Source organism: Dermacentor silvarum, chromosome 5, assembly GCF_013339745.2.
Source record: "Dermacentor silvarum isolate Dsil-2018 chromosome 5, BIME_Dsil_1.4, whole genome shotgun sequence".
NCBI lineage: Eukaryota > Metazoa > Arthropoda > Arachnida > Ixodida > Ixodidae > Dermacentor > Dermacentor silvarum.
Genome location: NC_051158.1, coordinates 34,585,027 through 34,606,771, shown reverse-complemented (window position 1 = coordinate 34,606,771; position 21,745 = coordinate 34,585,027). Strand labels below are relative to the sequence as shown.

The following is a 21,745-nucleotide window of genomic DNA, read 5'->3' as shown; positions in this document are numbered from 1 at the left end:
TTTCGCAGCTCAGTCTCCGTTGAAGCAATAGACCGCACGAACCTTCGCTCGCTGCGGCGGCCACGCTCGTTCGCGCCAGCGTTTTGACAGTGGTTGTCTGAAGTCATCGAGTGTGATCTATTCATGTTTGCTTGTGCGCGGTGACACCACGCTTGTTAATTCAGTTAGTAGGCGAATGTGTCCAAGTTTATGCAGCCGATAAAACTACTATCGCTACTCCGTATAGCTCTCTACTAATTTGCTATCGCAATTGATGCTTCGCCTTCCGGGCGAAACTGCGACATTTTTTAATTGTCCTGAAAAGCTAGAAAACGCTGTTCTAATGAACCTCTTCACCCCAACTTGGATCACTGGGTATTGGAAACAGGTTATGTGCCTCACTTCAATAAGCCTGTTTCACGTGAATTTGGGACATTGGGTATCTGCAACTGGGATGTGCCGCTCTTCAATGACAAAAGAAACAGACTTTATTTTTTCCCGTGGTGGGCGGAGTCGAACCCACGTCACAAATATCCAAACAACCTTGTGTAAATATATATCCACACACACTTCGCTTCGCGGCGCTAAATGGTGCCGCGTATCCATAGGGAAGCGTACGAAAGCATCGCGGCTGCAAACTTGCCTCATATATGACGCGCATCGGTGGTTGCGCTACAATCTATGTATATATTGCTTCAATGCTAATCGCAGTCACGTCGACATTAATGCTGACATCGGTTCTGCTGATTTTTTTCTATGATGGAAAATAAAGTTATTAGATTCTACTAAGTGTAGACAAAACTGGGGACGTATTCTGCGACGATCCCTTTGGGCGATAGTATCGCCTCGGCGACAGTATCGCCGTGAGGCGCGCGCTGATTGGCTGGTTGAGCAAAATTGGATGAGCTGATTGGCTGCTGGAGCACTACGTCACGCGAAGGCGATACGTGCCGTGGACAATAGCTACGCGCTTTGCACGACATACCGCGGACGCAGTCACATGTTTTACCACGCGTTCATGTTAACCTGCGAGGAGACTGACAAGCTTAAGGAGCACTTGAAATCAAATTACCTGGAGTACAACTTTGCCGGCGTTCGTTTCGGAGGCTTGTAGCGTGAATGCATCCACTACCTGAGCTCGCGGAAAGACTGTGGCAGGGAGCGGCCTCACTGCACCGGATGCGATTCCAGCACGCAGTAGTTCAGCGACTCGCCGCTTATCCTCCGCAGCGCTGGCAGTCGTTCAAGGGAGGGGAATCTGTCGGAACGGCGCTGACTGCTGATAACATAGCGCTTCGGGGACAGTTCTTCACGCGGTCGATGCGAAGATGTGCCTATGGCATCAGTAACAAGGTATCGGCCGTTCCATGTCAGGCAGTGAGCAACAGCTTTACTACTGGCACCGTGAAGAGTGTCGAACACGAGGTCCACACCTGAAGAAAGAACGAAACAAGAAATTGATGGTGCTGAAAGCAGAGAACATAAAGGAAATTTGTAAACACAAACATTGAGACTCAGGATGATAGGAAGTCCAAGGATCCTTACAGAAAACCTAAAGTTCAAATTAAAGCTGAGGGACATAACGGTGCCAGTATATAAACCGAGACTAAATACAAGCAATATGAATAGATGAAATCGCCTGCAGAGTAAAGGGGTGAAATGCAGTGAGGGGTGACATAGCGAAAAAAAAAAATACTGCGCCACATTAGCAGAAGGGTAGGGAAGTACGAGGAAAACATACAAAAAATAATGAAGTATCTTAAGCGCGAACACTTTGGCACGCACTGGAGATGGCTGCTGAATGACAACGTGCCGTTGTAGTTCTTCGCATGAATGGCATTTGTGCGTCAGAGTAGCCGTGAATTTGGCCTCGTGTTTTAATTTCTATGGAAACGAGGGTAAGTGGAAAGCTCGAAACCAAACGAAGGTCCCGTTTTCTTTGCAAAGCTACAGGCTTTCAAGCTTTTGGTTTTGTCCACATTCATATGATCACCATGACTGTCCTTACAATTGCAGCTCTTCATTGGGATTAGTATTCCTAGCATACTTCAAGCAGTTACTGGCATCTATCTATCTATCTATCTATCTATCTATCTATCTATCTATCTATCTATCTATCTATCTATCTATCTATCTATCTATCTATCTATCTATCTATCTATCTATCTATCTATCTATCTATCTATCTATCTATCTATCTATCTATCTATCTATCTATCTATCTATTGATTATCTATCTATCTATCATCTATCTATCCATCTATCTATCTATCTATCTATCTATCTATCTATCTATCTATCTATCTATCTATCTATCTATCTATCTATCTATCTGTCGATTGATCTTATGTATCTGACCTTAGTGCATTGGGCGGCTGTGCTGCCGCAACCAGGTTCGAAACCAACCGTCAGGCCAACTAGGGTCACTAGATGTGCGACACTAGGTAAGAGTCTCTCTTCAATGGACCTCGTTCATGCCAACTTATGTCACACGGTATGCGCCGCTCACCAATGAACAGCCTTGACGCCTACACTGGTCGCGGGGTTGCGCTAGGGGTATGTGCCGCCGTCCAACGACAAATAATTCCTGTAAAATTTCTCTGGGGCAAGGCGTGATTGACTGCAGGTGAGATATATTCAATCTAATCTGAACATATATTCACGCCGCGCCACGCCTCGCAGCGGCCCGGCTAGATGGTGCAGCGTGGCCTGAGGTAAGCGCGACACAGGGGCCCCGGTGCATACATGCCTCATGCATGACGGGTTTCGGTGGTGCCAATACGACGTGTCCCTACATTGCTTCGATGCTAATCTAATTAATGTCGACATCCATCTTGAAATTGGTTCTGCCGGAATGATGGAGATATAAACCTCACCACTGCGGGTTATTACGACGAATTTTCAGAAAACACGATGCAACAATTTCGACGCCGGCGCGGAACCTATGAAATCGCTAATCACGAAATATTTGATTAAACTTTGATATGGTCTACATGTGTAAGGGTTTTTGTAATACCAGCGTGTGCATTCACAAAGATAAGAACTCTTTCAGAAATGGCGCTATCAGGCAAGAAGGACCCTCAGCAAAATCAATCAGAATAGGAGGTTGACATGTGTTGTGAATGAACGCTTGCGAAATGTACGATGCGTTTATTATCTGTGCTCATAAGCGGGATTTGCATGAGCCATAAAATATCAGCCACTCACCTTTATCTTTGGTCTGTTTAAGGATGTGTTCTTCGAAACAAAGGCCGTTGTAGTTTACGATGTGGCTCTCTTGAAGCTCTGGGAAGCGGGTCATCAGGAACTGCCTCTCTTTTGAGGAACCTATTCGCCACGAGAAGATGGTAAAACTATTTGAAGCCGCGAGCATCAATGTCTTCCACCTTTATAAGCAGCGCATTTTACCTAAACAAGACGATGCAAAACTATTTCAACACTTGGCACACCAGGAGATGGAAAGCGCAGAGCAATAACAAAGCTAAAAATAGCACTTTTTATATTTTCTTGCTGAATGCAAGCAAGCTACAGGCATCTTGACGTCACCGTGCAACATCTTTTGTGCGGGAGGCTGCCATATTGGAATTGTTCTGAAGGATGCGTAACTGCTTTTTACTTTTAGTCATAGTAACTTGATGCGATTCTACAGTACGAACTGACATACAACGGCTGTTATTCTACATAATGCCTGTATTGTATAGCGAGCTTCTATAAACGCCTTTTCCTTAGTTTCAGCAGGTTATTGCCCTTTACCATGCTTGTTTGGTGCAAAATTTGTTCGATTTTAACTGTGCAGATTGCTTAAGATAAATAAATTGTCAGGACTCTACAATCAATGCTGTGGACTATTGAGCTTTCCTTTGCAAAACTGAAGTCATTGAAATATTTTACAGAGGCCTGCCATATTGCGCACGCTTACCGACAGTTGCGAAGACGGTGCATCCCATGGATAGAGCGATGGCGATTGCAGCCTGCCCAATGCATCCACTGCCGTATTGGACGAGCACAGACTCGCCTGCCCGCATACTGCCCCGCACCAACAGGGCATAGTAAGCGGTTGAGTAAGATAAAGGAACGGTTGACGCTTCTGTCAGGGTCCACGCATCAGGAACTTCCCACAGAAGGTCGGGGTCTGCAGCAACCACGGTAGCGAACGCCTGGCTTGACACGAGGCCCATGACCCGACGTCCTGTTGGGTCCGTTCCAGAAAACTCTTGTCCGAGAATGGATTCCGAACGCGCCAAGTCGCCTGTACCGACAGAAAGAGCAGGATGTCGGCGGGTGCCTATCGGTGACTGTGGCCATTGAATTTTCTCGCTCAAGGTTGCCAAGATCGTTTATTTAGAGCATCTACGAATTTAAAACAAGAAACAATTTTAGATGCTCAGGTTAAACGAGAACCGTGCTGCGTATCTTACGCCCTCGCTTAGTAAGGGATATTATCGTTTGTTACGAAGAAACACAATATTTGCAAGAATCACATAGGTATTTTCTTTCAAAAAACAAATGATTCAAATTTCGCAATTTAACGTGTAGAAATATACAGTGGAATATGTAAAACGGTTAGTGGTGGGCACTTCAGGGGACCTTTAACGTGCATCGAAATAAAGTACACAAGAATTCTGGCGTTTCGCCCCCACTGAAAGGCGGTCGCAGTGCCCAGGAGTGAAATCTTTGACTTTCCGCCCAGTCACAAAATGCGATAGTCACCGAGCCACAGCAGTCGGTCGCGATACAAAAGGTTAAAATGTTTAAGAGGTTTGCTAAGAGATTGTCCAGCAAGTCAATTGAGGTGATAAGACTGTCGCTCTAAGACCAATAGGGCTATGGGCGAGTCAATCCAGGTTTTAAAGCATGGAACACACAATATCAATACAAAAAAAGAACACATGAATAAAACGTGGAGGTGAACACAACCATGCTGACCGCTGGAGTTCATCCCCTCCCGATCTCCTTCGGTGTTGTGCTGTGTTTGCGCGTCATAAGGACACGATTACGTGCACGTTTATTACCTGCCGAGATACTTTGCCTGTAATTTGTAACGAGAACACATTGTTAAATTACACGGGCAGATTTAGTGGCAAGCAGCAGCTAGGCAACGCTTGACACGATAATTGCGTTACATGACCACAGTAAGAACTGTTGTTGTAGCTCCGGGTTCTCTGTATTCCGTGGTTACTTCTTGAGCTTTGTGACGGAACTCGGTGAATGGAAGTGCGGGTGACGACTGCAAAACCGAAGCGCATATTTGTTCCTCGTGGGAACATATATACTAATTCGAAATGAACTCACCTACAAAGGCCTCTGGCGGCAGTTCTACACTGGCGAACATGACGTCTCGACTGTTCACCGCCGCGAAGTGGACATCACACAATATTGGTTCAGTACCAGTCTTGATGGTGGACAGAGAACCATACGGCACCGGGGATTCGTACCAATCCAGACTTGAGAGGTCACCACGTTTCCGTGAGTTCAGGACAGCAAACTGTGTGTTCTTCTTCATGGTCTCCACTAAAATTGGCGTTCATGAAAAAAAAAAAAAGAAAGCGTAGTCACTGCTAATTTTCCTATCCCTAAAGCAAAATATACATTAGAAACGCTGTTTCGCCTTCAATGGGAGATATTTTGATTGCACTTGACCATATTAGGAAGCGTACTCTTTATTACTGTGTCACAGCGCTGTTTACTCTGTGTTCAAGAATTTCGGCTGGTGTAGGAACTGCCTTAAAGTACAATTTCAAGGCGCTTTCGTTGCTGCATTAATTGTTAATTGTTGTGTAAAATGTTTGATATAATTTCAAGTGTGTCCATTGCTCTACAAATTGGTGAAATGCGTTTTCTCATTGCCATTCCGCTTTTGTGCAATATTTATAGCAGGTATGCGTAATTTTTAAAGATATATTAAAGCGAGAACAACAGAAAATATTTAATAAAGAAATGGCAGACAGGTCCATACTAAAGAAGTGGAGAAGACAGGACGACCACTAGCCCATTGATGTTTGCTTTAGTGTGGAGTGGAGTGGGGTGGGGGGGGGGGGGTATGTTAGGTTAGCTTAGATTATCTCACATTGGCAACTAGTTTGACGCATTGTTGTTGAACGCGGTATGGCACGAAACACATTATCAAATCTTATGTTGCGAAAGCTGCAAAACTTCTGAAGAAATAACAGAGGTTGCAACATTTCTGAAGCGACAATCACAGCAGGCGCCTTTGGGAAGAGATGATGCCAGGGATCATGCATGTTTCCGAGTAATAATGTGATCAGTCCTTTTGGTAAACCCTGATTATCTTAGCGTGTCTTGTCTTCACTATAAATATATATTCTAGATGAACTAATAAATCAAAATTGAGTGGCGACTTGAACACTATTATTCGCCGATATCAGGGCTTCCACGTCAGCGATGGAATTTGCCCATGTTGGACTGTAACAATGTAAACATGAGACAGCGACGCATATAGGCAACTGTGATATAGCCTTTGATTCCGTGTTAGAATAATATTACCGACGCTTGCTGCAGACTACAGGGCGCCGCCGCATTAACTCAAGCGGTAACGCAGCGTTCTCAGTGGTAATTTCTGGACGTGAAATACTCATCGTCATCTCGAATGGCCGATAGTATCGGTAATTTGAGCCTGCACTGACAGAGTACGGTTGGTTTGTTCCGATGAGTCAGTTCCCACCGCTTATACAGGCTAGCAGTGAAAATACTTCCCCGGTAAATAGAGTGTTTCCTGCGACACTGAACTTTCGTTTCTCTACAACAGTGGGTTCGGACACAACGTCCCGGTCCTGCAGGATGTAACTGTACTTCTTCTTCTATACCTACCTTCAATTCTGGCCATTACATTTTCTACACTCGCACACCACTTACAAATGTGGATCATAGATGCTGAAACACTATTAATCTGTGCTGCTCAGCTGCAGACTCTTTACCGAGTTTGATATCGGCTCGTGTAGTACCGTTGAGCGCTTTTCTTATTTCGCAAAATAACGGCTATTTCGTTAATTTTCTTGTTTAGTGGAAGCATGTACGTATTCTTTTGGTTTTAATTTTATGTTCATTTATTTTTTTGTCTCTATAACTTGAAAATAATTTGCATTTTACAACATCTCGCGGACTGCTCGTCTGTATTTGGTGCTTTTCAGTTAAGGCGAGGTGCGTGTCTGCTGAATAAATCATTTCATTATGCCTATTTGTTGCCAGCCTGTATGTGATTGGGATTTTGGCCAAATTCCTTGTGCTTCATGGGCTTGAACACACCTCAGGAGCTGTTGAAGAGATGGCTTTTTCATTTCTACCCGTATGCGGAGTGATTGCTGAAAATTAGAGCTAAATCGAGTAAAATTACTCGTGTCGAAGTAGTTTTAGCACTAGCCTTAATAGAGCGTGTCTGCGGACCATTATGATTCTTCACATGGGGTCCTATGAAGCCAAAGAAGCATGCGAAAGGCAATACTCACATGATTTTGCGACGACATGTCGGTAGGAACCCCACTTCCCATTGCGGTAAACGTTCATGACGAGGTCATTTTCTACCACGTTCTGGTATTTTGGGTTACTCGGGTTGAAGTCAGCTACCGTGTTCGTGTTGGTGGAACCAGCATCGAACACACATCTGCGTTTCACGAAGTGACACAGACGAGTTGTAGTCTCGCCAATGAGAACAACTAGCGAATTGTTACTGAAGTAAGACCCGCACTGTCTTGAACGATATCAGCCTGAGCATTTGCACTACTTTTGTGTCCTGCTCTCTCTGATCAGGTTTTTAAAACTGACGCTGTATTTGCAAACCCTGCCAGACTGCTGACCGGGGCAGCTCTCTTGCCGAATAAAGCATATGTGCGCGACATCACGTGCGTACGTGCCGGTGTCCATTAGGGCAAAAACGCTGGAATATAATAGGCCAGGAGTAGTCTCTGCTGTCGTACTTCTGTGTGCATTGTACCATTTTCCACCGTCTTTCCTTCGACAAACACCAAGCATCGCCTTCATCCTTGTAACTTCACTGTTCACGACGTCCAACAGTTTACGTTCGCATGAAAGGCTCTTAATCGTCCCGCATAGCTTGTGAACGGTGTACTGCGCAATGTAAACATTGCATGACAGAAACATAAACATTAGTTTAGTGCGTGACATACTCATTTCGTGACAATATTCATAATGCATAAAAAAAGCATAGTGGTGCATAACAAAAGCCATTGCATGAGATTTGACGTGAAAGAGAATTACAATAATGACGATATATTGCATCGCATTTAGTTTCATACATCAAGATTACCGCTTCGCGTAACCTTCGCATCACATATATTCCAACATGTGTGTTTGATCTGCACAATGTTGGTTATGTCTTGCTGCTGGCAGAGGTGTTCTTTAATCCGTGTTTTGGCCGAGCGTTTTGTTCAAAATAATCCACAGTAAAGAGCTCCGCAACCACTACCTTAGTGAAGGAATGCTGGCCATAGATTCGCACTCTTTCAGCGTCAGTGTGAGGCAGTGCGTCGAGCTTGACTTTATACTGGCGAAGCCAGGGGGGCCGGTGTTCACGCTCAGGTTCATGACCGGATCGTGATGCGAGTTTATAAAAAATGCGACCTACACTAGTCCATGCATCTTTAGTGATTTCTCATCGTGGTTTTCAGGGGACGTTAGGGATCTGAGCCGCGCCATGATTTCACGTAGATAGCGTTGGAAAAGAAGTGGTAGAAATCAAGAGCAGAGCGCTAGCTGTGCTAGTTCCTTGGCTTCAACACAACGCATGTCAAATTGTGTTGCTGGGTGCCGTATTTTGCATCGCTGTAAATATTTTAATTTTAAGCTGTTTCAGAGCGTTATGTACAATTAAATAGCGTTACCCGCTGTGGTTGCTCAGTGGCTATGGTGTTGGGCTGCTGAGCACGAGGTCGCGGGATTGAATCCCGGCCACGGCGGCCGCATTTCGATGGGGGCGAAATGCGAAAACACCCGTGTACTTAGATTTAGGTGCACGTTAAAGAACCCCAGGTGGTCCAAATTTCCGGAGTCCCCCACTACGGCGTGCCTCATAATCAGAACTGGTTTTGGCACGCAAAACCCTATAATTTATTTGAATAGCGTTGCACATCGCGGTTCATTGTTAGAAGGTACAGCTACTTAGAAGGGAACATAAAATAACTTGCATATTTCTTCAATGCGTTCCATAAAATTGACGGTTGCGTTAAACAAGCAACCCTAATCAACGTTTATTTTGTAGGATTTCTTGTGAAATGGACCTCTATGCAACGCTTGAGTGCTGGTAAAGTGCTGCTATTTCGAAGGGTCCCGCTGTGTATATTTGCTTAGCATAATATGGAGTTGCAGAGCAGCGTATGGCTCCGCTATTACAAGTGGCGCCGCAGTAACGTTAATAAGATAAGCGGCGTTTCTTAACACGATTTTTCTGAGTCACTGAAAGAACTGGCTGCCTCCTAGAGTCATTTATTCGATCTTTATTTTATATGGTTAGAACGATGACATGGCGATCATTTCCGGGGGGGGGGGGGGGGGGCTACTATAATAATAGTGCGCCAAAGAGGTAGTGCGACGAAGCACAGTGATTCTGAGAACGTAGCTGAAGACTTTATACGACAAAAAAAATGTTGTAAACGTCATCGCGACCTCAATAGACAATTTTACGGCGCGGGGGCGTCAATATGTCGTCAATATTTTATCGTCCTTGCTCTTGCCCTCCAAACTGAACGCTCTGTCTCCTTGATAACCCTCACTTTACTTCTCGTTGATTTCATTGTCTTTCTCGTGCTCTGACTGGTCATTGTGATTTAAGAGCTCTAAGCTTTCTACGTTTGTAAGTGATGGCTAACTTGTGTGGTGCGCCGTTTTGATGAATAATGAATACATTACTTGAAAGCGTGAGATTGAACTAAGAGTAAATAATGCGAGATAATGGCATTGCCAGTTGCCAGACGTTTTGCATGTAACACTTTAATAGCGAGTGCGAGCCAAATTAAAAGTGAATAGCTTTGCCGCTATTGTATATTTTTGTTCGTATTATATGACACTCATTAGGAACAATGACACCCAATGTAATACTGGTGTGGCCATTCCGTGAATGTCATCGAAAGCTTACGTCATGTATTGCGAAATTGGGGTCAGGCAGCTACTGGCGTGGTCGTCGTTATCTAGTCAACATCGGTGAACCTGCGACCGCTGAAGAAAGTTGCTTGGAACCGAGTCCTGGAGAATACAGCAAATTACACGCACTTGTGGAAGCTTTAGGATCAACATAGAGACAGCATATAGTCGCCGACAGTGAGCCTCAACATGTATCCTAAGGCCGGTGTCAATTTCAAATTAAAGCTTTATTTGGCCCCCCCTACCCCCCCCCCCCCCCCCCTAATTTTCCGTGGATAGCTGTCCAGCTGAGTAAACTGTCGTGAGTGCCAAGCAATTGCAATCTAAGCTTGGGTGATGTCTGAGGCAGTGTATTCAAGGGGCGTGACGTGGGGTACCCATATTTAAACCAGTGTGGGATACCTGTGTGCGCAAATGTTTTCATACATTGTTTAAATCGGATCATTCTGAAGCCAGCATATTGTCGCAGTTCCAACAAGCTTCGTAGCATTACTCAACAGAGGTACCGAACGAGTGCCTGCAGCAGCATTCTCAGCAGGGGTACTTGGTAGGCTGTCACTTGACTTTGAGAATAATCTTCCCGTGGTACCTGCCTAAAACTTTTTCCATAAGTATTCTGGATGATATAGATTCTGACAAGGCGCCGTCAACTCTGACTTGAAAATGTAAGTTTTAGTTGACATCATCGAACAACATTCTAAAACATTTTAGAAATTGTGCTTCCAGTCCTCCCCTTTTTAAAGAAGGAGTCTATGGGGTTACGTGTATAAATCAGTCGATGCAGAAAAGATACATTAGTCTCACATTGGTGATCAGGGATATATAAGTTCGGAATCGATGACTCATAAAAACAAAACAAAATATTTGAGCTATGTGAAGATTTCTCACCTGATGTGGCTCCCACCGGACTCGTATCGGAGGCAGTTCGTCAAACCAACAACGCCGCCTGCTCCAGCCTCCTCCGCGAGTAGCCACATGTTCTCTCCTTGCGGCTTCCATTCGTAGTCAAGAACCTTCTTCTTTATCAAATCGACTGAGTCGCTATGTTTGCCGTTAACCTGGAATATTTCCTGCTTCGCCTCTTCGACGGCACGGAACGTTTCCTGAACAGATAGAGGGCAGACACGTTATTCGACTTGAAAGCCACGAGGCGTAGACCCTGCTTCAAGAACTGCGCTTCCACCTCGTCGGCAGGAGCTGCTTGTAACTCGATGCCCCCAATTTTACCAAGCAGCGATTCAGTGGGTGTCAGGGCTGTGCGCTGAGCGAGCAGAGCGAAACCATTTTCTCTGCAAATGGAAGAGACTTCTTCGGCGAGGGTCTTGGTTCCACTAGAGGACCACGTGGCGCTTCGGGCCACAATCAAGTCTACTTCAGGAAGCTTCTTCCTGGATGCTGCCGAGCCCAATGACACTACTGTGGTACCTTGAGGAATCTTTCCTGACAGTCTCTCCGGAGATGAATGTGCTATGGTGTATTCGATAGTGGGCAGCAAGTTGAACTTCGAAAGGTACGTCGCCAGCCAGGAGACCAGCAGGGAGTCGCTCCCTTGAGCTGCCAGCTCCAGTACTCGGAGCTTTTTGGGGGTGGTGTTTTCGACCACGGTGTCAAGGAGAAATCTGAGAGGATCTTCCTCAAAAAGGGCGCTGTTGAGTATATCGGTTTCCAAGTCTTCCTTGTGTGTAGGCAGAGCCGACTGGATATACGCCGCGACGGAAGTGTCAGAGCGATTTTCTTGCTCATGGATAGTGTTAAGAAAGCGCAAAAGGGCATGGCTCTTATCAGACTCGTTAAGGTACTGGCTGACAACATGCTCCGGAACGTTACGGACGGCACTCATGACGTCACAATGAAAGGAGTTGCTCTCGCAGAAGCTGTTGAGGACCTGCCTCGCAACGCTACAGCAGACTTCAATGTATTCACGTATGAGGGACTCTCTGTTGTCCTTGCTTTCTTTGTCATCCAAGTATGGCACGAAGCGATACTCTTCGACGAGCGGTGTCTGTTGTTCGGCCCCGCTGTCGATGGTGTAGGTCTTTAGACCTCGTATGACGACACCTCCAGCGCGACACGTATCTGTCATCGTATTGCAGACAACTTCCACACCTGTGAAAAGAAGGAAAGCGAGAAGCGTAGCTGAAAATATGCACATGTAGAATTGTTTATAATTTTAACCTTGCTTATGGGAGGGGTATCAGGAGAGAGTTGTTAGACGATGAGATTAGGTTGGGGGTAAAAGTCTACTATTCACACATTTTTTTTCACTTTCCTAGACATGAAAAGCTGCTGCTACTGAAATTTGCTGCGGAAATGTATTTGTCCATTTAAGTTCTCTGAGAGATATTGACTGTGGCAACACGCACGCACGCACGCACGCACGCACGCACGCACGCACGCACGCACGCACGCACGCACGCACGCACGCACGCACGCACGCACGCACGCACGCACGCACGCACGCACGCACGCACGCACACACACACACACACACACACACACACACACACACACACACACACACACACACATATATATATATATATATATATATATATATATATATTTGGTTTGATTGATTGAGTAGTTATGGCGTGTTGCAGGATCATCTAGGCTTTCTTAATCTGTTCCGTATATAGGTGTCCTAAACTCTTAAACGTTAAACTGTAAGCCCTTCGAGGCACAACATTGGCCAACAAAATATAACAAAATCATTCTTCCGCGCATTTCATGAACCTTTTATGTGAGGATGTTATGCATGTTCGTTGCATTCTTAGCTTGACAGAACCCATTACACAGCGCCCGAGGATATCGTGATAATTATTCTGCAACAAAATTGCGCTTTCAGCATGCAGCCTATTCCAGCTTGAAACGGCGAGTACATAATGGCACACCTGACCACTCATTCCAGACGCATATTTGCAAATCAAGTACGTAGCGCCAGCACGTTGCACACCTTTTACGAATGGAAACACCTTTCGCTTTTACTGCAGGCTTTGAGGAAACGACCGATTTACATGTTTATTGCATATAGGTGACTTTGGTTTCGATTCATGCTTTCATATTTTGTCATTCTTTTTCATCGGCTTCTAGGTTCAGAATAGCAGGTTAGTGCACACGAATAGCTCGGGCCTTTTCTTAAAGCGATAGATCGTCTCGTTCTGTTTATATCTGTCCGTAAGCTTGTCATCAATAATCACTACGTTCTCTCAGTTGAACACACTGTTTTATTCTGCCACCATCGTTCTCATGCATACTATTTCGGAAAGTAATGCTCACCTGTGTCCCCAGCCTTCTTGACAACTTCAGCGTGAATGTAAGGGTCGAAGCGACACGATTCAATGCTGGTAGGCATGCGGAGCGCTCGAAGAGGGCTTTTGAACATGATGAACTGGATCATGCTGTCGACGAAGGTCACCCAGTTCTCCTTCCATTGGAGTTTTCCGTGCGGCTCTGACCATAACGGCAAGCAAATAAAGAAGCTAGTGTTATTTAACACAGCGTATACGAAAGGTTAAAACATGTCAAAACACGCACTTATTCATTCTAAAATAGTGAGGAGTCTGCAGTGACTGACAGCTATCACACAATGACAGACTGTCGGTCTAGTCGGTTCATGCTCAATAACTTAGATCACATGACATATGCACACAGTCCTACACGGTATGTAATGTACACGCCTGTCTTTCTTCTTCCGTTTCAGTTGAATGGAGTATTCCCTGAGAGCACACCATGTACGATACCTGTCTGTCTTGGAGAAAACAGGGCCAAATAGGAGAAGCTAGAGGAGGGACTCACTGGTGTGGATAGCCCCAGATTTCAGTTAGTTTTAACTACGTTATACAACATCAGAAAACCTAGAATATGAACACATATTATCAACATTGCGTTGGGTGACGGTTGAGAACTACTTTCTTAGGCACAAGTTCGCACGTACTTCATGAACGTACAGTACAAGCGCTCATACTAAACTTTTGGTATACACAACGCAGTATCATGGTACTATAAAGATATCACTTGAGTCACATTAAAGGCTATCAAGAAAAGGCCACGTTGGAACCACACTATCTTGTGCAAATCCTTACAGGTTCTAAACATAGTGAGGTATACGTATAGCCCATATCTCAATATCACAAATATGCAGTGCCTTCAAACGTGAACATAATAATAAAAATGCTAAGCCAGCTACACACAGCTTGCTTGCATAATTGATTTATATGCTTAGGAGGTCAGAAGTTTCGCGAACAAGAAGAGTACAAAGGAAACATGATAAAAAAGATTAATTGCGTGCCGACAGTATATGTGTTTATAGACATTTTGGGACAATCGCAGTAGTAAGCCCACTTAGGTTTGATTGAGTTTTCAAGCGAGTGTGTGTTCTGAAATATTTATCATGCAATTTGGTTCTCAATAAACTAATTCAGCATTCAGAGGCGCAAGTCCCGACAAGAAGACGAGGCCCCCAGCTTGCGTAACTCATTCCTTACAGCACCCCAATATAGAATCCCGGTAACAGCTTCGCCCCTAATGTCGGCTTGTACAAATGAGAGCAGCTTTCGCCTTTCTTTTATAATCAGCTGCGTCAAGCGGGGGTCTCTACTAGTCGAAGTTGGCGCCTGCGAATGCGAAGTTTCCGCACTGAGCGCTAAATTTGATTATATACATCTCGGAAAAAGAGAGATTTAGAAATGCAAATGAAATTGTTTTAGCTTCGAATGCGATTGTCTTCAGATTTATAATATAAACGCACACCGTAGTCGTTCAACTTACCAAAGTCAATCAACACACTTTGGTTAATTATCAATTTGCTCCTTCTTCTCGTTCGCAAAACTGGTGTTCACGAAGGTGCATAAAGCACCTGTACAAGCAGCGCTTGCGCAACTGTAGCGATCCCATTAAAATGAGTGATTGCGCGTTTTGTTTTTTCACCGTTATGTACACATGGCCGCGAGATTAAGTTTGCTTTTGCTTTAGAACAGGTTGAGAGGAAATAGCATTGCGTCCCGCGCACACCTCAATGAATGTCTGACCTTGTATGTCAGCCTTCATGATGCCTCGGAAAGCTCCCTGGTAGTCGTAACCACGCACGGTGAGGTCCTTGTATATGTCCTCGGAGTCTAGCTCGTAGGCTATGCTCTCGCCAGATGTCTCCGGCAACTCCGTGCCGATCGCCGAGGATCCATCTTCGGCAACGCGAATGCATCCGCTTGCTGCCACCGTGCCTTCCTCGCACACCTCGAACTCACCGGAGGAGTACATGATGGTCACGACAAGGCGCACGGTACCTGTTCACATACCGGCGACATTATCGTTAATGCATTCAACAAAGTGCACTGTAGCTTCCGCTCATATACTAGAATGCCTTTTTTCCTGCGCATAGTTACTGCTCAAAGGAGCACTGTTGTGAAATCGTCGACTTGTCACGCCTCTGTGTCCTGTGAAATTCCAGATCCTCTGAATTACAGAAGGAATGTTTGAAAGCTTCAGAGCGGTCTAAGTAGCTTACTAGAAAAAAAAAACAATAAGGTTTAATGTCAAGAAACTTCACAGCGAGTTATGAGCGACACTCTAGTGGATGGCTCCGCGTTAATTTTGACGCGTAAGGCTTTTAACGTGCACGCGAAGCACCGCTCACGTGAGTTTTGAATGCATTCCGCCCCCATCGGAATGTGAAAACCAGGAATCGATCCTGAGACCCTGTGTAACGACCGCGGTAGGTGTGCAATTTACTATAATTTGTTCTTTGTTTTACGACGCAGTTACAGCTTGGGCGCCCCTTCGGTGGATACGTCATGGCGCACTGGCTCGTTCCTTGCGATCGCTCGAGCCTTTTGTCTTTTTTTCTTCCTTTTTTATTCGGGAAGATCTGCCGCAAGTCATAAAGAATGCCAGAAAGTTAATCGTCACGCAGGAATGTAGCCGGAAAGAACGCCTGCTGCCATGCCGGTTATTTATATTTTTTTGATGGCCAACGTCATCAAATTTAGGCTATATTGTTACGCAACGTCAACAAACGTTTACGCTACCCGTTGTGACGTCACAATAATACCAGTGACGCGAGGTTTTGTGACAGACTTAGGTATGAAATTAGCATATCTTAGAAAGTGTTTCCGAACATTCATACTTGGTGAGGTCACTGTTGTACGTGCAAGGTGCTTGTGGATAAATTCCCGCGGCTCTGAATATGTGGGCCAGTACTCTTCTTAATGGGACACTTAACTGGAATGGTCTTGCTTAGAAATAGGTACGGGAACAATTATATACAGGTATATTTACAAGCGCATCTAGATGTATAGCACTGCCCAGAATGAACAGCCCCAGCCACCTTATAACGTCGTCATCCTCATCGTCCGTTCAGTCATGTTAGGCCTGCTCTTGCCTAACTATCCAAATGAAATAAACAAATAAAATGTCCGTAGCGATATTAGACTGAGCTCGATCACTGCACGACGCTTTTGAAGTACCAGAAGCGCCAGTCTCACCGAGAGCGGACGATTCGTGCGACAGAAAAGAGCAAGAACAAAAGGCAGGTGGCGATACCAGCTTAAAGTTCACGCACTAGCGCACTATGACGTCATGGATTATGGCAGCGCCATTTCGCTACTTGGTAGCAGCATATATGATAAACAATTAGGTTCCGAGCGGTTGGAAAAAGACACTCATTCTAGCAAGTTCCGAGAATGTTACCCTTGACAGAATGAAAAACGGCCCAAATGCGCGAAATGACTTTGAAATTTGTCAAAACACGTTGAGACATTGGTACCGAAGTTTAGCCACAGAGCCACAACAAGGAACACCTCAGAATTCACGTTCTCTGCCATTATTGCACTACCGTCTGCCATAATAAAACTGGGAGTATTGGTGGATCATTCCGTAATGTAGGATTATTTAGTGTTTCCCTCTTGTGTCCATATAACGTAGATATACTCACTGGAACATTGAACGCGCCGGTCGCGCTGCACCTGAGGAATTATTATTTGATGAAAAACACAGAAGAGATAACTTTTTTCGTACCGGCAGAAATGCTTGTTGTATTTTCTGGAGTGAATTTGTCGTAGCCGGCACACAATCACTGCCCACACTTTCAAGTTTTAAGCGCCATTTCGAAGCGTTGTTTAGAGTGGCCGAGATTGCGTAACTCTGCGTAACATTGCGAATGCGTATATTTGCGTAAATCCGTGCATCTCGCTTATTCTCCTTAGTCACGTGTTATAATGGAATGTCGATGGGTGGGTCAAAGTTACATAACAGTTATTGTGTGCCACTGCAGGCTGAATTGATAGGAATTCGAGGTGGTGGACTGATTACTTCGGCATTTTCTTTGGAGCAATCGTAATCACATAGTCAGTGAATCTTGATTTAGCGCGCCGCAACAGAAGTCGCGCGGTTTTCATAAAATGAATTCAGGTACCTATTCAGAACACGCATATTAATTATGGGCTGCAGACATTTTGAGAACAAAGAACAGAAGCCTGTTGCTTCAGCCTTGCTGACGAAATGGCAAGCTTTGCGCATTCTATCAAACGTTCTGGCACCTTCACTAAACTGGTGGTGCGTTAAATGTAGCAATAAAGTGAAAGGTAGTGGTATTGAGTATGCAGATGGTTAAGTTTAATCGCAGGTCAATGTCCATAGTTTTCTTTTTACAACGACAGGACAGAATTGGCGGGCCGTTCATGCACGCGATTTTGACAGCACTGGCACCAAGATTTATAGTTCTCGGTACATAATAGTGTATTTATATATGCACACAACTTTCCCTTTCTCGCTACGTACCCGTGTCAGGTAGGACGACGTTCTTGTGCAGTTTGACATTCTCGAAGATTACGGGCACCTCCTCGATAACTTTGCCGCGACGTCTGCTCAGAGACTTCCACGCGAGCACCAGGTAACCACCGACTGGGAATGTCGCCTCGCCAGAGAGCCGATGCCCAGCCAGGTAGGCGTCGTCCTCCTTTCCGCCGATGTCAATATTGACAATATCATCCTTCCCCTGTGCATGATAGAGCGACTCGTTATCATATAGTAATCACTATATATATACAAGCTTGAAGTTTGTTTCATATTGTTGTAACACGATCTTCTTCAAACATATACAATGAACAAAAGCATAGCATTCGGGAAACACGATGTTACATTTCATTAAAATTAAGAAACGTAAAGACATATCAAGGTGAATATAAATAAACGTGCCCGGAAAGACCACTTGCCACCGGCGGCAGTCGAGCCCAGGTCTTCCACAATGTACAAGTGCGGTGTGGTGCTTTTTCGCCAAAAGGACCGACAACTGGCCAACGTCTATTGTGAGACGTTTATGGAAATGAAATGACCGTGATTTTTAGTGACAGACTCCAGCACACCGTTCGCAATTTTATTAGGAATTATAATTTTAATTTGGCAAAGAAATGCTCAAAAACCAGTAAGTGGCGCCGCCTGACGGCGAAGTCTTAGCACCTCGGATGTAGTATATAAGGTTACTTTACGTAAGTCGGCTGTTATTAAGTACAACATACTTATTGCTTGAAATTGGGGTTCTGTGGTCTAGACCACAGAACTTAAAGCTTCTTTCGTCTTTGGAATGGTACAAAGACATATCGACGAATTGTGCTGTGAATGGGCGCCAGCACTGCAATTATAGCACTCCTGTCATATCCTGCCAGTCAGCTTGGCTTGGCTAAAAGCAAGCCTGGCGTATGCAGCCTGCAAAAGTATGGCCTTCGAGATGGGGTTCTATTACTTTCAGGTAGCCGTCGCTGGGGCGTAGATTCGGACTTCACCTTTTATTGTAAAAATGTGTCCAATCTTCATACAACATGAATCGCAGGACCATCGGCTTGATAAATAAAATTACCTACGCTTGAAATGACTCCGCATCTATGCATCTCTTCCGGTCTTTCGTTTTTCAACAATATTATAATCCCCTCTTACTTATGTCGACTGCTGACCAGATAATCGTTCCACCTTGTTCGAATCGCAACGCTTCTGGAAGTGTTGGTTTCGCGATATGCCGAACATATGTGGCGCCAATGGCCGCCACGCCGACGCTGTTGTAACCATAGAAGTGACACCATGGCCTTCGAGATAGGAGCACCCATCGCCCCATTTCGAATGCCATCAGCAGGTTCAGCACGTTTGGCAACCACGGCGAGCCAACTTCCTTTACGTAACATAAATGATCCGCGGCTGTTGGGCGACACAATAGCCACGACAGAGTCAAACAATGCAATTTGAGGGTTAGTCCCATTCTGCTTGTATATTGAACTTCCTGCGACCGGTAAATTGGTTTTGTGTGAGTTAATTATCATAATTACTTTTGCGTTTAGTTTTTCACATGGTAAGAAAATGTCTACAGCAATAACGGTTGGGAGCCTTAAGAAAGTGCTGCAGGGTGGCTTTAAATATTTTGAGGTGTCAAATTCAGCGCATCATGTATTTTACGTTGGGCATTGCCGAGTCATTGTCCAATCTATGGCCGGTTCGAGTTACATAATGGCTGCCAAGGATACCGAGGCGTAGTCGGTGGTGTATGAAACAGATGAGAAAATTTGCAGGCATAGAATAGAGCCAGCCGACATGAGGCAATTATAAAGAGAGATTGCGACTAGAGGTATTTGTTCTGCAGTGGGCATAGGCAGATGATGAAGGCTGCTCACACAAACTTGGAGGGAAAGCGTGGCTGCGTAAATAAGGAGTAAATCCGCGTCTAACGACCAGCCATATGTGTGCTGATTGGTTCGATATATGCAAATTCTTTGGGCATTAAATTTTCCAGTAACGTTTCTGAGCTGATTGTCAATTCGTAATACTGGGCTTCCTTGCAAACCATGCAAGTGAATTACCTGAATAGGAATTTATGGGAGCGTTGGGATAGTATAGATTAATTGGTATGGCGGCCTATTTTAAATATGGCACACAAATCCAGTTGGCTGCCAAAAAATTATCTTGCGAACACATTGGTAAAAAGCTGAAGGAAACCTACAATTTGGTCAACTCTGTTCTTTAGGCAGCAGTAATTCTAGACCCTTGATTTAAAAAAAAGGTCATATAGAGATTCTTTTCAACAATGACCAATAGCAGAAGGTCCCAATACACTTTATGACTGCCTGATAGCTGCTTTTGTATTTCGTAATTTTCGATAGTGTGACTATTACAAAAAGTAAAATGGGCACCATTCCTATGAATATACCTAATGTTTTCTGGTACAGTACTGTATCCTTGCGGTCATTCTTTTGGGTTCGTGAAAAGAACCAAGCATGCGAATGATACTGGCCAAATTTCATTCCCAGATCAAGCGAGTAATTTGATTTATTTGTCGCCGCGAATATTCCTGTTGTGCGCTCTCTCAAAAGCATCAGAGCTTGCCATCTTGCTAAAAACAATTAAAAGGGAGAAATACACTTTCACGTTTCAGGTTTCGTTTAACAGAAACATATATCTGAGCCTCTCTTGCACAGTGGCTTATAATATTTTTCAGCTGTTTTTGATGGTTTGAGGGTTTGTTACAGTCACGACATAATTTTAATTCCCAATTGATATTTCGCAGTATATTTTCACATTGCGAGCTCAAGTTATTCGACGTCTTGGAGCATTTGTTCAGAGTTGTAACCCTCTTCTAAAGCGCAAAATACACACAACAGCAGCAAGAAGGAGATTTCAGTGCAATTTAGTGCCAACGAAATATTTCAGTCAGTATAAATGGTCTTCTCCAGAACATTCTCACACTTCGCTAAACGTGTTACAACTGAAAATTAACGTGGAAGTTCTATGTGTAATTATAAGAAGCAGCACGCCTAAAAAAACGTCATTTGGACGAAGTACTTTGGTATGCCAGTACAAAATCCGCGCACCTTACTAGTGTGCTTTCTTTCAGACGTATACCGGCTTGTTCGCCCCAGTTCATTTGGTCGCTTCTTCGTAGCACAGAAAGTAATTGAATATGGCGCCCTGCTCAATCGGGCGATTCGGAAAATAGATAAAAGATTTGGGCTACTGCGCGCGAAATGAAACATTGTGACGTAATTCCTGACTCACCTCTACAAGGGTAGGAACGTCTCTCCACGATGCGACGGCCCACTGCTGCGTGTGGTCCCAACTGACCAGGTGGCCAATATTCGGTGTGCCGCGAGGCACTGGCCACGGGACAGGCGGGTAGAGCGCGGATAGGTCCATTTGCACTCCCAGAGTATGGAGCTTGCCCAGGGAACCCAAGAAGAAGGAGTGGTTGTCCGTGTCTCTCCTCATGAGGCCGACGCAGGAGGCGCCAGAGCCCAATGCACGGCGTAGAATCGACTGCGGACGAGTGACTCCTTTAGCGACATTCGTAGAGTTCATGGAGGCCGTTGGTATTCAGTGTTGTTTTTAAATTCGTACAGGAGGTGTGAGGAGCGAACAGGGAAAGCAACGGTGGGGAGCCCAACCAGACGCGCTATTGGTTTTTTACCGTACATCGTGAGAGGCTGGCAGAGAACGGAAGAGAGAAAGGGGAGGGGTGAAGGATACGCGAGCACTGCGAATCCGTAGGCTTGCCTGTCACGTCCACGATCGGCTACTGAGGCCAATCCATTCTAGAGAGTGTAAAAAGGCCCGAGTCGCCTTGAAAGCCTGCAGCCCATAGACGGTAGTTCAAGGACAGCTTCCTACGCATAGTGTGGGGATATCT

General features: G+C 44.9%; 1 protein-coding gene across 1 annotated transcript; it reads right to left on the bottom strand.

Annotated features, from left to right (window-relative positions):
• Positions 1-1,061: 1,061 nt before the first annotated feature.
• On the bottom strand, positions 1,062-21,327 carry LOC119454057 (fatty acid synthase-like). Its single transcript, XM_049667896.1, has 11 exons — positions 21,118-21,327; positions 17,863-18,079; positions 15,117-15,371; positions 13,366-13,539; positions 11,237-12,195; positions 10,978-11,192; positions 7,443-7,597; positions 5,272-5,490; positions 3,899-4,228; positions 3,187-3,306; positions 1,062-1,412 (listed from the first exon to the last, which is right to left on the bottom strand). The coding sequence occupies exons 1-11, from the start codon at positions 21,325-21,327 to the stop codon at positions 1,147-1,149; spliced, it is 3,120 nt and encodes a 1,039-aa protein (XP_049523853.1). The 3' UTR covers positions 1,062-1,146.
• Between the last annotated feature and the right edge of the window lie 418 nt (positions 21,328-21,745).

Excerpts from the sequence above, each read along its gene's own strand:
- LOC119454057 (XM_049667896.1), bottom strand. The coding sequence starts at position 21,327 with ATGAGGAGAGACACGGACAACCACTCCTTCTTCTTGGGTTCCCTGGGC. Across the intron at positions 18,080-21,117 it reads ACGTTCCTACCCTTGTAGAG|GGGAAGGATGATATTGTCAA; the intron begins GTGAGTCAGGAA and ends TATCATGCACAG. Across the intron at positions 7,598-10,977 it reads TCCGGTGGGAGCCACATCAG|ATGTGTGTTCGATGCTGGTT; the intron begins GTGAGAAATCTT and ends CGTGAAACGCAG.